This window comes from Elgaria multicarinata, chromosome 1, assembly GCF_023053635.1.
Source record: "Elgaria multicarinata webbii isolate HBS135686 ecotype San Diego chromosome 1, rElgMul1.1.pri, whole genome shotgun sequence".
In the NCBI taxonomy this organism is placed as follows: domain Eukaryota; kingdom Metazoa; phylum Chordata; class Lepidosauria; order Squamata; family Anguidae; genus Elgaria; species Elgaria multicarinata.
Genome location: NC_086171.1, coordinates 94,030,759 through 94,046,836, shown reverse-complemented (window position 1 = coordinate 94,046,836; position 16,078 = coordinate 94,030,759). Strand labels below are relative to the sequence as shown.

Here is a 16,078-nt window from a genome sequence, read left to right as displayed (position 1 = left end):
GATAAATTTAATAGGGATAAATTTAAAAGGGATAAAAGTTTTACACCTAGGAAAAAGAAATCAAACGCACAGTTACAAGATGGGGGATACTTGGCTCAGCAATACTACAAGTGAGAAAAATCTTGGAATTATTGTAGATCACAAGCTGAATATGAGCCAACAGTGTGATGTGCAAAAAGCAAATGCTATTTTGGGTTGCATTAATAGAGGTGTCGCTCCAAATTTATTTATTTATTATTTATTTATTACATTTTTATACTACCCAATAGCCGAAGCTCTCTGGGCGGTTCACAAAAATTAAAACCATTAAGAACATAATAAAACATCCAACAATCTAAAAACCCAAATAAAAAATACAATAAAAATTGCACGAGGTACTGGTTCCCCTTTATCTGGAACTGGTTAAGCCTCATCTTAAGTACTGCATCCAGCACTCAGGATGAGGCCTAACACTTCAAAAAGGATGCAGATAAGCTGGAGGGGGTTCAGAGGAGGGCAGCAACAAGGATGATCAGGGGTCTGGAAACAAAGCCCTATGAAGAGAGACTGGAAGAACTGGGCATGTTTAGCCTTGAGAAGAGAAGACTGACAGCACTCTTCAAATACTTGAAAGGTTGTCACATAGAGGAGGGCCAGGATCTCTTCTCAATCATCCCAGAGTGCAGGACACGGAATAATGGGCTCAAGTTACAGGAAGCCAGATTCCTGAAGGTCATGTGAAAAAACTTCCTGCCAGAGCAGTAGGACAATGGAAGCAGTTACCTAGGGAGGTTGTGGGCTCTCTTGCACTAAAGGCATTCAAGAGACAGCTGGGTAGCCATCTGTCAGGGATGCTTTAGGGTGGATTCCTGCACTGAGCAGGGTGTTGGACTCCATGGCCTTATTGGCCTCTTCCAACTCTACTATTATACGATTCTATGAATGGTGAAAGGACACTTGGTACAAAAAAGGAGCATTATGCACAAAGACCCAAAAGCTGAGAACAAAGTAGGAAGAGCAGATTGCTAACAAATCTCTTCTTTGAAGTGTGTCACCTGCACATTCCAAACACATGAGCCACTTTACTCAATGCTCTCTACAACAGTGAATATCAAGAAGAGGAGGTAGGAATGGCATTCTGCAATATCGCACATGTTTCCTCCCATTCCTACTCCCTTGCTTTGGTAGTAGTGACAGCAGGCCATTAGTGAATAAATATGCAAATATCAAATACAATGTGAACATTGTGTACTGGCTAAGCTGCAGAGGCTGTACAATACTTCCTCCCCCAATAGTCAGTAACACCACTTTGGCCACACACCAACTATGCATGCAGAGCACAGATACCTGCCTGATACAGCATGTTGTACCCTTCTTCCACCATTATCACTATTGGCCATACAATCACAATCCATTTTGCTTTGCAGGATAACAGATGGCCACATGGATCTGAACAAATGCTTTGCACACAAGAGTTCCATTGTAACTTCCTAAAGGTCAGAAGTAAGAATGGTCGTAGCCCAGCACTGTAGTCCTTCCCCAAATAGGGGAGCCTCAAATGCACACAGCACAAGCATCATCAAGGGAGGGGTGAGGGAAGGACATAGGGAGAATGCTGAGGTGACACCATTCTCTCTCATTCACCCTTCACTCATCAGTACCTGCTGAGTATCTAGGAAAAGCACTACCAATTGCAGTTACAGACCACTATTCATACTTATCCATCTTTCTCTTTTGGCTTTCCACAAGCAACCCTCCAACAGGTGCAGAAGCAATAACATTCTCTACACAAATTGCAAGCCAGGCTGACCAGCAAGACCCCTACTAGTAGTAGGAGCAACCACTATGCACCCAGATAGTTGGATCTCCAGCTATCTAATCATACAGGTCCCTGTTCCTGGGCAAGCCACTTGGCCAACAGTTATATAGTAGTGAAACCATGGAGATGGAACAATAGGAAAAACAATACCTGTTGTATTATTTTGTGTTTTAGGTTCTTACTAATTTAAATGGAATTAGGTGATTAGATGAGTTCCCAGAGGATAAATCCATCACAATGGCTAAATGGACAGTATACTACCGAATATCACATGCTGTGGAGCAATATCTGGTTTGCCACTGTGGGAAGCGGATGCTGGAATAGATCAATCTTTGATGAAATCTAACAGGGCCCTTCTATTCTTATACTACATTACTGGCATAAGCTTTTTTAAAAAAAGAAATGTTTGAATACTACACATGCACACACACACATGATATGAGATTCATGCACACTCAATGGAAACTAGCTGTGCAACATTGAGAGTAGTGGCCAATCTAAAATGTTCAGGTCATGCCATCATCAACGAGTAAGAATTGTTTATGACATTCGTAAAATATTAAGCACCATCATTTGGTTGAAGAGAAACAAGCTACCCTCTCATTCTACTTACTGAAGCATTGTATACTCCTTCACTATTCACATAACAGTAGAAAATGCCTGATAAAATATTGCATCCTTTATGCTTCCCCCACCCCCTCCATGACGTGCCCATTACACCCCACAAATCCACCCTGTCTGTGGTCTTCCTGCCACCCAGCCTCAACCCATGATCACCCATGACTCACGTGGCAGTTTGATGACACGCCAAGGAACAGAGTTCGTAACAAAGCCATGCTTAGAGGCCATGACAAGGACCCAGGTGCCTAGGCGATAGGTGATGGAGAGCATGCTAACACCCTCATGGTCAGTGGTGCCGGAAGCCAGAGAAGTCTGGTTGCCATACACTTCCACGGCTGCCTGAGGCAGTGGAGACAAATCACCATTCTCGTATACCTGGACCTTGATCATCACTTCTGTAGGGGAGAGAAAAAGAGAATATGGAAGCGTATGTGAGGATGGCTGTTGGTCCAGCAACCTGTTTTAACTTTACACAATATCCCAATGAGGTTAAGGGAAGAGGTTAATTCAGCACTTCCAGCATCACCCTGATGCGGGGGGAGGGGGGATTTGGCTCTAAAGTTCTCGAAGTATGCTGGAATAGGACCAAACCTTATACACAGCCTCTCCTAGTCAGGAGGTACCCGATGCAACATCAAAACCCTATGTGATTACACACAACAAGTAAACCCCCCAGCTGCACCAAAAAGGGAGTGGCACAAATAAAGCCTTGGAAGCTTGCAAGATTGGGTCCAAACGTCATACATATCCTCCCCTAGCAGGGATGCACATGAGGCCCCATAGGCATGTGCAATGTCTCAAGCAATAAGCGCTGAATTGAGTGGGGCTTTGAATAGGGATCCAGAGGGGAATCCGGACACAGCAGGAATGGTCCTCCAGCTGAATAAAAATTGAGTATTAGAATCATACAATAGTAGAGTTGGAAGGGGCCTATAAGGCCATCGAGTCCAACCCCCTGCTTAATGCAGGAATCCACCTCAAAGCATCCCTGGCAGATGGTTGTCCAGCTGCTTCTTGAATGCCTCCAGTGTGGGAGAGCCCACAACCTCCCTAGGTAACTGGCTCCATTATTATCTGCTCTAACAGTCAGGAAGTTTTTCCTGAGTCAATAAATGTTCACCTTTAAAAAATATTCCCTGGGTCTACAACCTAATGAAATGTGCTGTGCACGCCTATGTGAGGCCTACTGAAAACTGACAAAGCCATGCGAGCAAAGCACCTTTTCACCAAAAAGGGGGTGGCTGCTATAAATCCATGGAGGTTTACAGAAGCAGGACAAAACTCCATACTCAGCATCCCCTGGCAAGGATACATACATACAAGGCAAAATGACAATTCAAATGGGGAGGTTGCTGGGGCTAGGTTGGTGTTGGGCTGTGAGCACAATCAGTTGCTAGAGAGATCATGGAAGTAGAGATCTGTCAGCTGGAGGAGAGTAGCGGCAATGGTTTAACCACTCTTGCCAATCAACTCTGTAAGTAATCAAAAAAACCCACTGTGACTGCCACACAACATGATAACCAGGGATGGGTTAAATAATCCACTTTGCAGACCATGAGATATAAGAGTGGGTTATTTTGGCCGAGAGTCAATGTGAGATGGACAAGAGGGTAAGGTTCAAACAATGCGTTTATTGATGCAATTCCTCAGGCTCACACAAGCAAGATAGTGAGAGTGATTACAGCTGTTATTCTACACACGTTAGATCTTTCAAGGCTCACATCTTGTTGCTACATTTCAAGGCATGGTGGTGTGCCAAGCTTTCTCAGTCTAAAATGATACTTCTTGCTTTTGAAAAGTAAGCAACTGGAAAATTTCACTCAACCCCAATTTTTGGTGGCTGTAGCTATGCACTTTGCACTTCTTTTATCTAAACTAAAGCAAGAGTTGTTTACTGGTGGTTATAGCTGGTTGATGTCCTTGTAGTTCGAGGGCTTAGTAAATTTCCCACAAAGTCATCACGGGTTTAAAAAACTCCCAACAGACAACACAATAACCTATTATGGGTTAAATAAGCCATCATGGCTTATTTAATGCATTACGCATTATTGTGATGTTCAAACCCAATCAAAGAGTACTTGGGAGAAGGAAGGGGTTTTCTCTAATTTTGTGCAGGGATTTGAAGAAGGTATGAACTAGCAGTCTCTTGAACTGCTCAGAAAAGACCCTGCCTGTTTTTCAACTTCTTCAAATCCTGGCACAAATAAGACTTCATGTCTCCCCCAAATTCCTCTGTGAGATCTGAAAAGGATTCTAAGAGTGACCACAAACCAAAGATGGGTAGTAAATCAAACTAAGATGTGTAGACTTCCTGACACAAATGACTTGGTTCCCATGCCAAATTGTGCAAAACAAAAAAAAGGTTTTTTTCTAAAGGGTAATAGGAAAATATTTTTATACATTCTTAAAGCCATCCATTTATGCAAAAGTCTGAAAGATGACATCAGCATAATCCGACACACGGTGGTGGAAAATGCACTTAGATATAAGGAAACAAAAAAGCAGAGCAGAGCCAGCAAGAAGGGGTCAAGGGGAAATAAGAGAGAACGAGGAAGCCGATCTCCCCGCACCAACCAGCTACACTTGAGCGAGACGAGCCAGGAAAAGGGGGCTTTACAAACAACAATTGCAGTTTTTTTTCTTCTTTTTTAAAAAAGGAATAGACCCAACACCACCACAGCGTACTGGAGGAGAACCACCCCGCCCTCCTCTTTCATCAGCAAGCACATATTCAAAGCACACGCCCCCAACAAAGGACAGAATGCGAAGACAGCAATATACAGGGGCTGAAGGGTGCTTTAATCCCACTTGGAGGAAATAAACCAGACTTTCCCCACTCTAGGAAAACATGAAAAATGGAGGGGACGAGGTGGACATGACATCATATGAGTACCATGCTGCAAAACAGCAAAACAGGCATGACAAGAGTGCAATAAAACACTGGTGTGATGGAGCCCATAGTATTGTAGAATGAACTGAATACAGCAAGGGTTGGGGAAGGGAGAAAGTTGCCAGGTAACAGAAAAAGAATATTGACAGTTGATTTGATGGGAGGGGGAGTGAGGGAGGACTGAAGAGTAGAAGGAGTCATGGCTGACTGAGAGAGACATTAAAGAAAATCTTCATGAGAAAGAAGAAAGCAGATGCAGAAAGAAGAGAGCAGAAGACCAAGAGTAGTAGATCTAACAAGAGGAAGAGTGCACTTGCTGTGAATACTGTATTTCTTCGATTGTAAGACGCCATCGATTGTAAGACGCACTCTAATTTCAGTACCACCAACAGGAAAAAAAAACCTAAGACACACCTGTGATTTTAAGATGCACCCCGTTTTTAGAGATGTTTATATGGGGGGGGGGAAGTGCGTCTTAGAATTGAAGAAATACGGTAAAAGAAGCATCTATTCTTGAGGGAATGAAGGAACTGTGCTGTGTCAAGCCTGACTGAAGAAGCAAACAGGACTTTGGGGGTTGTGTTTTCTGAAGGGACCTCTGGAGGTTGGGGAAAGGAGGGACAGGACTGCAACAGACTTACTGTGTTACTGTTACCATTAATTGAAACTGTACTCGTTTAAATGCTGGAAGCATTTCTTTATTCTCGCATCAGTGTTATAGGTTTTTGATTTCTCGTTCTTTATTACTTGAATTCTGTTCTTGCTTTTCTTTTCTTTTATAAATTTGTGTTAGTCACACTCTGTTGTTTGGATCTAATTACATATCTAGGTCCATTACAGTATTTTCAGTGCCATTACCTGTTCCTACTGCTGCCCATCTTCTCTGCCCCGATAAGCATTTGGGGACACATTAAACAGCACCTTAACCAAGGCTCCCTCAAACAAAATGCCAGCCCTGGATAAAGCCCTCTGGATGGAGCCCAGAATAGATTTGGGTATGGAGTCAATGGGAGTGGCAGGAAAAGCCCAATACAAAATCTATTTATTCACTTAAGATGGAGTGGGCCACCCCCCAAAAGGTCTATTTATTTATTTGAAGTATTTTATGTGGCCAAAAAAAAACCTCCCAAAGCAGCTTACATATAATCAATTAAATAGGACAGTCCTGCCTGCTGGCTTACAATTTAAAAAGACATGATACACAAGGAAAAAATAAGAATGGAGAGGGAAAAGGGGGAAATTAATTTTCAGCAGGTCTGTGGGAAAGGCCCTGCAGTTCCCCCTCATTTTCCTAATGGCTGCTGGTGGTGACAGTAGAGAGGGGAAGAATTTTCATGAGGAAGGCCTTCAGCAGGGTTGGTGGAATGGCCCTGGTCCACCTCTCATCTCTCCTCCACACATTCCATCTTATTTCTCGTCTTGTTTTGATGGGGGGAAATTGTGTCTGTAGCATTACAGAGTGTCAAAATGGTCAAATCTAGCTAACTGTTCTAGCAGCTTTTTTATTTTGGGTGGAGTGACTGGCAGACTGTGGCCTGCAGGGGGTGGGGTCAACTACAGACCCCAGACTTCCCAACCCTGCCCATCCCTGACCTAAAGTGTTTGGCAAAACAAAACAAAACTTCCCTCCACCACCCCCACAAAAAAAAAAAAAAAAAACACCCACTATGGGGGGAGGGGAGAGAGAGACTTTCCCCTTGCTTTTCTGGCAACTGGTCTGAAAACAGACTGTTAAATATGCCCCCTATTAAAAATTTCCAACTTTTTACATCGTGAAATAATAAAACGTTCATTGCTCATTCGTACACAACACCAGAGCTCGTCTCTTTTTTCTCTACTTTCCATTGGTGCTATTCCCCCTTACCCAGCAACAAATATAACAACCAGTAATAAATTATCAGCAATACAGCTCTGTGAAAAAGCCTTCTGTGTTTTATTCACATCACAGCCACCTTGCTCTGTGCCCCCCACAAAACTAGCAATTTCCCAGTGTCTAAATGCTTGTGCTAGTCCAACCTCCACTATTTCTGAGAGTGCACTCCCATCACCATAGCAACGGCCTTATTTGTCCTACAAAATACCTCCCACCCTTCAAGTTCCACTTTGGCCTAAAAAGCAGCACAAGCCATTTTTGCTACCAAAGTGGATGTGAATAACCCCCCTCTGTATCACTTTAGTTTGTTACTATGGGAACCATACCACAGAGCCAGGCCTAAGCCAAATCCTTCAGCAGGCCTCTGGGTTACTATGGTGCTGGACAGAACACAACTTCCATTCTCAAAAACTGCTTAATTATGCTTACCCTAAGCCTTAGCAGCAAATATTTCATTGCATGATTATAGTTGTTCATAATTCACAATACTATGACATTCAACGTCTTTCTAATTAAATTAAATGAAGTAAGCTGTTTTGGTCCATAAGGAAAAAAATGCAATCTATAATGAGGCAATGTTTTAAGTTGTTGTTGTTTAGGACCAAACAAACATGCACAAAATTCATAGAATCATAAAATAGTAGAGTTGGAAAAGGCCTATAAGGCCATCAAGTCCAACCCCCTGCTCAATGCAGGAATCCACCTTAAAGCATACCTGACCGATCTTGAATGCCTCTAGTGTGGGAGAGCCCACAACCTCCCTGGGCAAGTGGTTCCATTGTCGTACTGCTCTAACAGTCAGGAAGTTTTTCCTAATGTCAGGAAGTTTTTCCTAATGTCCAGCCAGAATCGGGCTTCCTGTAACTTGAGCCCATTACTCCGTGTCCTGCACTCTGGGGTATTCCAGAAGTGCTCCTGTCCCTCCTCTGTGTGACAACCTTTCAAGTATTTGAAGAGTGCTATCATCTCTCCCCCCACCAGTCTTCTCTTCTCCAGGCTAAATATGCCCAGTTCTTTCAGTCTCTCCTCATAGGGCTTTGTTTCCAGATCCCTGGTCAACCGTGTTGCTCTCCACTGAACTCCCTCCAGCTTGTTTGCATCCTTCTTGAAGTGTAGTGCTGAGAACTGGACACAGTAAGATGAGGCCTAACCAGTGCAAAATAGAGGGGAGCCAGTACCTCACACAATTTGGAAGCTATACTTCTATTAGGAAAGGAAAGGAACCTCTCATGCAAGCACTTAAGTGACTCCTAGAGGGACACCTGCTTTCGCTGATGTTTTCTTGGCAGACTTTGTAGTGGGGTGGTTTGCCATTGCCTTCCCCAGTCGCAGTTACCTTTCCACCAGCTAGCTGGGTACTCATTTTACCAACCTCGGAAGGATGGAAGGCTGAATCGGCCTGAACCGGCTGCCTAAGAACCAGCTTCCACTGGGATCGAACTCAGGCCATGGGGAGAGTTTCGTCTGAAGTAACTGCCGCTTACCACTCTGCGCCACACAAGGCTATACTTCTATTAATGTAGCCCCAAATAGCATTTGCTTTTTTTGCAGCCACATCACACTGTTGCCCCATATTCAGCTTGTGATCTACAACAATTCCAAGATCTTTCTTGCGTGTAGTATTGCTGAGCCAAATATTCCGTCTTGTAACTGTGCATTTGGTTTCTTTTTCCTAGGTGTAGAACTTGGCATTTATCCCTATTAAATTTCATTCTGTTGTTTTCAGCCTATCAAGCCTATCAAGATCACTTTGAAGTTTGTTTCTGTCTTCTAGGGTGTTAGCCATCCCACCCAATTTTGTGTCATATGAAAATTTGATAAGCATTCCCTGCACTTCCTCGTCCAAGTCATTAATAAAAATGTTGAAGATTACTAGACCCAGGAGTGAGCCCTGTGGTACCCCACTCATTACCTTCTCACACAGCTCATTTTAAAAGTGACTCTGTCACCATTTTAATGCTAAAACACCAGAGTTTTGGTTCCATTCTGGTTCAAGTGGAATCTGCCTTCATTTACAGGCCTGGCTTGTCATAAATATTTCCTATACTTTGTATTAAATATAAAAAACAATAAATAAGGAACAAAGGAAGCACAATAAAAGGATTATTGAAAGTATGGTATTTCATAAAAAAGAAATTAATGCCAGTGATCTCACCATTAACACCAATTTCAGCGTGCCGACGGCGGAAAACTCGACTTATATCCGACAAGACACGACATAGAGAACATCTTCGTTCCTATGGGGTGGCAATACGTGCAGCGAAGAAAGCTTTCTTCTCTGCCTGCATTGCGTCTGCGAATTCGCGTCCAGCTGAACTGTTCAGGGTGGTGAGGGGTCTAAGGCAGACACCTTCACCCCTGAACCCGACTTTAGAGCCTTCAGCAGTTTGCTGTGATGCCTTTAATGATCATTTCACAGATAAAATCTCTCAGATAAGAGCCAACTTAGACACACGCATTATAGCAGAAGCTGACAATGGAGTGTCCCGCAACTCCGCGAGCAGGATTACACTGGATCAGTTTCAGTTGGTGAGTACCGAGGACGTGGACAAGCTGCTTGGAAGAGTGAGGAAGACGACTTGCCCTCTCGATCCCTGTCCTTCTTGGTCGGTCGCCCAGGGAGGAGATGGAGTTAGATTACAACTTCAATGTATTATTAATGCATCTCTCAGGGAGGGGAGTTTTCCATCATGTTTAAAAGAAGCAGTGGTACGGCCACTTCTAAAAAAGCCCTCCCTGGACCCCCTGGATCTTAACAACTATCGACCAGTATCAAATCTTCCATTTCTGGGCAAGGTGATCGAGAGGGCGGATGCTCACCAACTCCAAGCAGTTTTGGATGACACAGATTTTCTAGACCCATTTCAAACTGGCTTTAGAGCAGGATACGGATTTGAGACCGCCATGGTCGCCTTAGCGTATGATCTACGCCTGAGTATTGACAGGGGGAGTGTGTCCCTGCTGGTACTCTTGGACCTCTCAGCGGCTTTCATAGAATCATAGAATCATAGAATAGCAGAGTTGGAAGGGGCCTACAAGGCCATCGAGTCCAACCCCCTGCTCAATGCAGGAATCCACCCTAAAGCATCCCTGACAGATGGTTGTCCAGCTGCATCTTGAATGCCTCTAGTGTGGGAGAGCCCACAACCTCCCTAGGTAGCTGATTCCATTGTCGCACTGCTCTAACAGTCAGGAAGTTTTTCCTGATGTCCAGACGGAATCTGGCTTCCTTTAACTTGAGCCCGTTATTCCGTGTCCTGCACTCTGGGAGGATCGAGAAGAGATCCTGGCCCTCCTCTGTGTGACAACCTTTTAAGTATTTGAAGACTGCTATCATGTCTCCCCTCAATCTTCTCTTCTCCAGGCTAAACATGCCCAGTTCTTTCAGTCTCTCTTCATAGGGCTTTGTTTCTAGACCTCTGATCATCCTGGTTGCCCTCTTCTGAACACGCTCCAGCTTGTCTGCGTCCTTCTTGAATTGTGGAGCCCAGAACTGGACGCAATACTCTAGATGAGGCCTAACCAGGGCCGAATAGAGAGGAACCAGTACCTCACGTGATTTGGAAGCTATACTTCTATTAATGCAGCCCAAAATAGCATTTGCCTTTCTTGCAGCCATATCGCACTGTTGGCTCATATTCAGCTTGTGATCTACAACAATTCCAAGATCTTTCTCGTTTGTAGTATTGCTGAGCCAAGTGTCCCCCATCTTGTAACTGTGCATTTAGTTTCTATTCCCTAAATGTAGAACTTGGCATTTATCCCTATTAAATTTCATTCTGTTGTTTTCAGCCCAGCACTCCAGCCTATCAAGATCACTTTGAAGTTTGTTTCTGTCTTCCAGGGTATTAGCTATCCCACCCAACTTTGTGTCATCTGCAAATTTGATCAGCGTTCCCTGCACCTCCTCGTCCAAATCATTAATAAAAATGTTGAAGAGCACTGGGCCCAGGACTGAGCCCTGCGGCACCCCACTCGTTGCCTCTCCCCAGTTTGAGAAGGTTCCATTGATAAGTACTCTTTGAGTCCGATTCTGTAGCCAACTGTGGATCCACCTAATAGTTGTTCCATCTAGCCCACTTTTAGCTAGTTTGTTAATCAGAATGTCATGTGGTACTTTGTCAAAAGCTTTGCTGAAGTCAAGATATATGACGTCCACAGCATTCCCACAGTCCACAAGGGAGGTTATCCTATCAAAAAATGAGATCAAATTAGTCTGACAGGATTTGTTCCTGACAAATCCATGTTGGCTTCTAGTAATCACTGCATTGATTTCAAGGTGTTTACAGATTGACTTCTTTATAATCTGCTCCAGAATTTTCCCAGGGATGGATGTCAGGCTGACTGGTCTGTAGTTCCCAGGTTCCTCCTTTTTGCCCTTTTTGAAGATAGGAACAACGTTAGCCCTCCTCCAGTCATCCGGCACCTCACCCGTCTTCCATGATTTTGCAAAGATAATAGACAAAGGTTCTGAGAGTTCTTCCGCTAGCTCCTTCATTACTCTTGGATGCAGTTCATCGGGCCCTGGAGATTTGAACTCATTCAAGGAAATTAGGTGTTCTTTGACCATTTGTTTATCAATCTCAAACTGCAATCCTGCCCCCTCAACTTCTGCTTCACTTTTTCCAGGGGGGTCATAGACCCGCTTTTGGGAGAAGACCGAGGCAAAGTAGGAATTGAGCACTTCAGCCTTTTCTTTGTCATCTGTTATCAATTTGCCATCCTCATTAAGCAGTTGAACCACCATTTCTTTCCTCTGTCTTTTACTACTCACGTATCTGAAGAAAGCCTTTTTATTGCTTTTAGCATCCCTTGCTAATCTCAGCTCATTCACAGCTTTAGCCTTCCTGACGCCATTTCGGCACTTCTGCGCCACTTGTCTGTACTCTTCTTTTGTAGCCTGGCCTTCCTTCCACTTCCTATATGTATCCCTTTTTGTTTTCAGTTCATCAATAAGCTTTTTGTGGAGCCACATTGGTTTCCTCTGTTGTCTTCTATCTTTTCTCCTTGTTGGAATTGTTTGTAACTGTGCCTTTAAAATTTCATTTTTTAGATACTCCCACCCATCCTGCACTCCTTTTCTCTTTAGGCTCCCTTGCCACGGGACCTTACTTATTATAGTTCTGAGTTTATTAAAATCAGTTTCCTAAAATCGACTTTTGTCTCCTTCATAATCAAGAATTCAAGTATGACGTGGTCACTTTCCCCCAGAGTTCCCGTAACTGCCACTTTATCCACTAAGTCATCCCTATTGGTCAATAACAAGTCAAGGATTGCCGATCCTCTAGTTCCTTCCACCACTTTCTGTAGGAGAAAGTTATCACCCATACATGTCAGGAATTTCTTGGAAGGGCCGCTTTTGGCAGTAATGGTCTCCCAACAGATATCAGGGTAATTGAAGTCCCCCATCACTACTACATCACACTTCCTTGAAACACTGGTAATTTGTTTCTCAAAAGTTTCGTCCTCGTCTTCTCCTTGATTGGGTGGTCGGTAGTAGACTCCGATTATCATATTCTTTTTATTCCTAGCCCCATTTATTTTAATCCAGACGCTCTCGACGGGGCTCCCAATCTCATCCGCCTGTATTTCTGTGCAGGGATAGGTATTGACCATGGTATCCTTCTGGATCGCCTGAGGGGATTGGGAATTGGAGGCACTGTCCTTCAGTGGTTCCAGTCCTACCTCTCGGGCAGGTTCCAGATGGTGATGCTTGGGGATAGCTGCTCCTCAAAAAAGGAGCTGCTGTGCAGTGTACCGCAAGGTGCAATCCTTTCCCCAATGCTATTTAATATTTACATGAAACCGCTGGGAGAGATCATCCGGAGGCATGGTGCGGGGTGCTATCAGTATGCTGATGACACCCAAATATATTTCTCTATGCCTTCAATAACAGCGTCAGCTAAGGATAGTGTGTCTCCTCTGAATGAATGCCTGGATGAGGAAAAACAAACTGAAGCTGAATCCAGACAAGACGGAGGTGCTCGCTGTCAAAGGCCACAACCTAGGTTTGGAGGTGTGTCAACCGGTTCTGGATGGGGTTACACTCCCCCTGAAAGACTGTGTTCGCAGCTTGGGGGTGCTTCTGGATCCGTCGCTCCAAATGACAGCCCAGATAGATGCGACGGCCAGGAGTGCCTACTATCAGCTTCGGCTGATACGCCAGCTGCGCCCCTTCCTAGAGTTAGAAGACCTAAAGACGGTAGTGCACGCACTGGTAACTTCAAGGCTTGACTTCTGTAATGCGCTCTACATGGGGCTACCTCTGTGCCTAGTCCAGAAACTTCAATTAGTCCAAAATATTGCAGCCAGGCTGGTCACTGGTACACCTAGGGGTGACCACATTACACCAGTTTTAAAATCTCTTCACTGGCTGCCGATTAGTTTCCGGGCGAAGTACAAAGTGTTGGTTATTACCTTTAAAGCCCTACATGGTTTGGGTCCAGGCTACCTGCGGGATCGCCTTCTCCTGTACAATCCGCCCCGCACACTCAGGTCCTCTGGGAAGAATCCACTTCAGCTAGCAAAAACTAGATTAACAACTGTTACCCAGAGGACCTTCTCTTCTGCTGCTCCCAGACTGTGGAATGGCCTGCCGGAGGAGATTCGTCAACTTGACAGTCTTTTAGAATTTAAAAAAGCAATAAAGACTGATCTATTCCAGCAGGCCTATCCAGTGAAATTTTAAAATGTTTTCAGGATGTTTAATCATGTATGGTATGTTTTAATTCGTTTTAATGTGTGTATTTTATCTCATGTTTTTATACTGTTTGTTTTACACTTTGAATTGTTTTAGTTTTTGTGAACCGCCCACGGAGCTTCAGCTATTGGGCGGTATAAAAATGCAATAAATAATAATAATAATAATAATAAGACAAGAAATTTTGAACAACCATGCACAAAAATATGGGAATGTCATAGTTAGTTTGGTTGTAAATTAGTCAATTTATAAGAATTAGAAAATAATAAGGCAAAGTACAAGAGATTTAACAGAATGGGAAAAATTCACAAATAATTATGAATTATAACACAAATATACATAATCTTAATAAAGATAGAGATAAGGGGGAATGTAACAATAAGACAGATATGGGAAAGAGACATTGAAGAGGAGACAGAGAATGGAGAATAGGATTGTTTGAAAGATTTCCCTTTCAAACAATAACCGCAAAAATAAAAGAAGTTGCACTAAAACTAATCCAGAAGTGGAACCTGACACTGGTGAAGTTGGCAAAAATGAATAAGAATTTATCACCTTTGTGTTAGAGAGGGTGTGAAACTAATGGAACCCAAATTCATATGTGATGGGAATGTATGAAGGTTAGGAAGTTTTGGGATAAGATTTTTCAAGTAATAGAAAAAAATACTGATCAAGAGATTTGCAAAACACCAGAGTTAGCTTTGTTGAATACATTTGTAAAAGAAAATAGAGAGATAAGAGAAAAAATATTAATTGGCTTTTTGTTGACAGCCGCAAGGCAATTAATAGCAAATAACTGGAAGACAGCTCAGATGTTGACAATATCTATGAGGAAAAAGAAAATTTGGGATATAGCAATAAATGAAAAGCTGACACAAAAGTTAAGAGTACATAGAGGAATAAAGGAAACAGATACTTTTAAGGAGGACTGGCGAAGATATATATGCTATATGAAAAAGAATCAAACAGAGTAACTTTGGCAGAAGCTTATAGAAATTTGTGTGATTCATGAAAAAATAAAAATGAATGAAATAGGATAAAGTAATATAACACATTGGAATAGAAGCAGAAAACAAAATATGGAAGAAGAAAATTTTGAAATTGACCAAGCTTGGGGAGGGAAGGGGAGGGATTGTGAATTAGTATTAATGTGTTTTGTTTTTGCTTTCTCTGTTTGTTTTTTTGAAAACTCAATAAAAACATTTGCCCAACAAATCTTAACCACTCCCCTTTATCCCACCATCTCATCTGTGCACTGACGCTCCTTAGCTTCACCTCTCCAGCTGGCCTTGCATATGGAACAGGTAGCATTTCAGAGAAAACTACTTTGGTGGTCCTGGCTTTCAACCTCCTACCTAGCAACCTAAATTTGGCTTCCAGGACCTCATAACTATATTTCCCCACACCATTGGTATAAACTAACAACCACTGGCTGCACCCCAGCATATCTGCAAAGGTACCAAGATGGCATGTGATAGCCACAATCTTCTCACCAAGCAGCAAATTTACCAGTATTTATTTATATTTATTTATTACATTTATATCCCACCTTGCAAGGAACTCCAGATGGCTTGCACAGTCCTCCTCCCCTCCATTTTTAGCCACAACAACCTGAGAGTCAGTGACTGGCCCAAAGTCACCAAGTGAGCTTCATGGTTGAGCGGGGACTAGAATTCAGATCTCCCAAATCCAAGTCCAACACTCTAACCACTACATCACACATGCCCATCACAAATATGACAAGTCTCCAACCCCTGGATGCATATGTCAGCATGAGAGGATATTTGTTCATCTTCTGTTTCCCTTCTGACTTCTGCCTGCCATTTGACCTTCAAAACAGATTTGTCCTAGAGTCCGCCTCAGGACTGTACCTGAACCAGCCACAGCAAGACACTGACAATGACTTGCCCAAGTTTATAAATGGCAGAGGTGACTTTCTCTCCATTGTTATCAATCCAGTGAAGCATAAATATTTTAGAACAGTAGGAAGTCTAATAGAATATCACATTGGTGATTGATGTATGGTTAGGGTCTGGGGAATGCCCAACAATGAATACTGTTTGTGACTGCGGGTCTGGAGCACAGTACAGGTAGCGTGAGTAGGGGAAGGAGAAGCAGTTGGAGAATTTGGAGCATTGGAAAGAATCAATGCAATGCCTGGGACAAGCAAGGGAGAGGTTGGCAGGTTGGCAGTAA

General features: G+C 43.1%; 1 protein-coding gene across 3 annotated transcripts in view; it reads right to left on the bottom strand.

Moving 5' to 3' along the window:
• Nucleotides 1-16,078, bottom strand: part of FAM171A2 (family with sequence similarity 171 member A2) — a 210,327-nt gene that overhangs the window by 91,693 nt on the left and 102,556 nt on the right. For all 3 annotated transcript variants that reach the window (XM_063132997.1, XM_063132988.1, XM_063132979.1), the window contains exon 2: nt 2,587-2,814. In XM_063132997.1, coding sequence (XP_062989067.1) covers nt 2,587-2,809 — 223 coding nt within the window. In that variant the 5' untranslated portion in view covers nt 2,810-2,814. The remainder of the gene's footprint in view (nt 1-2,586; nt 2,815-16,078) is intronic.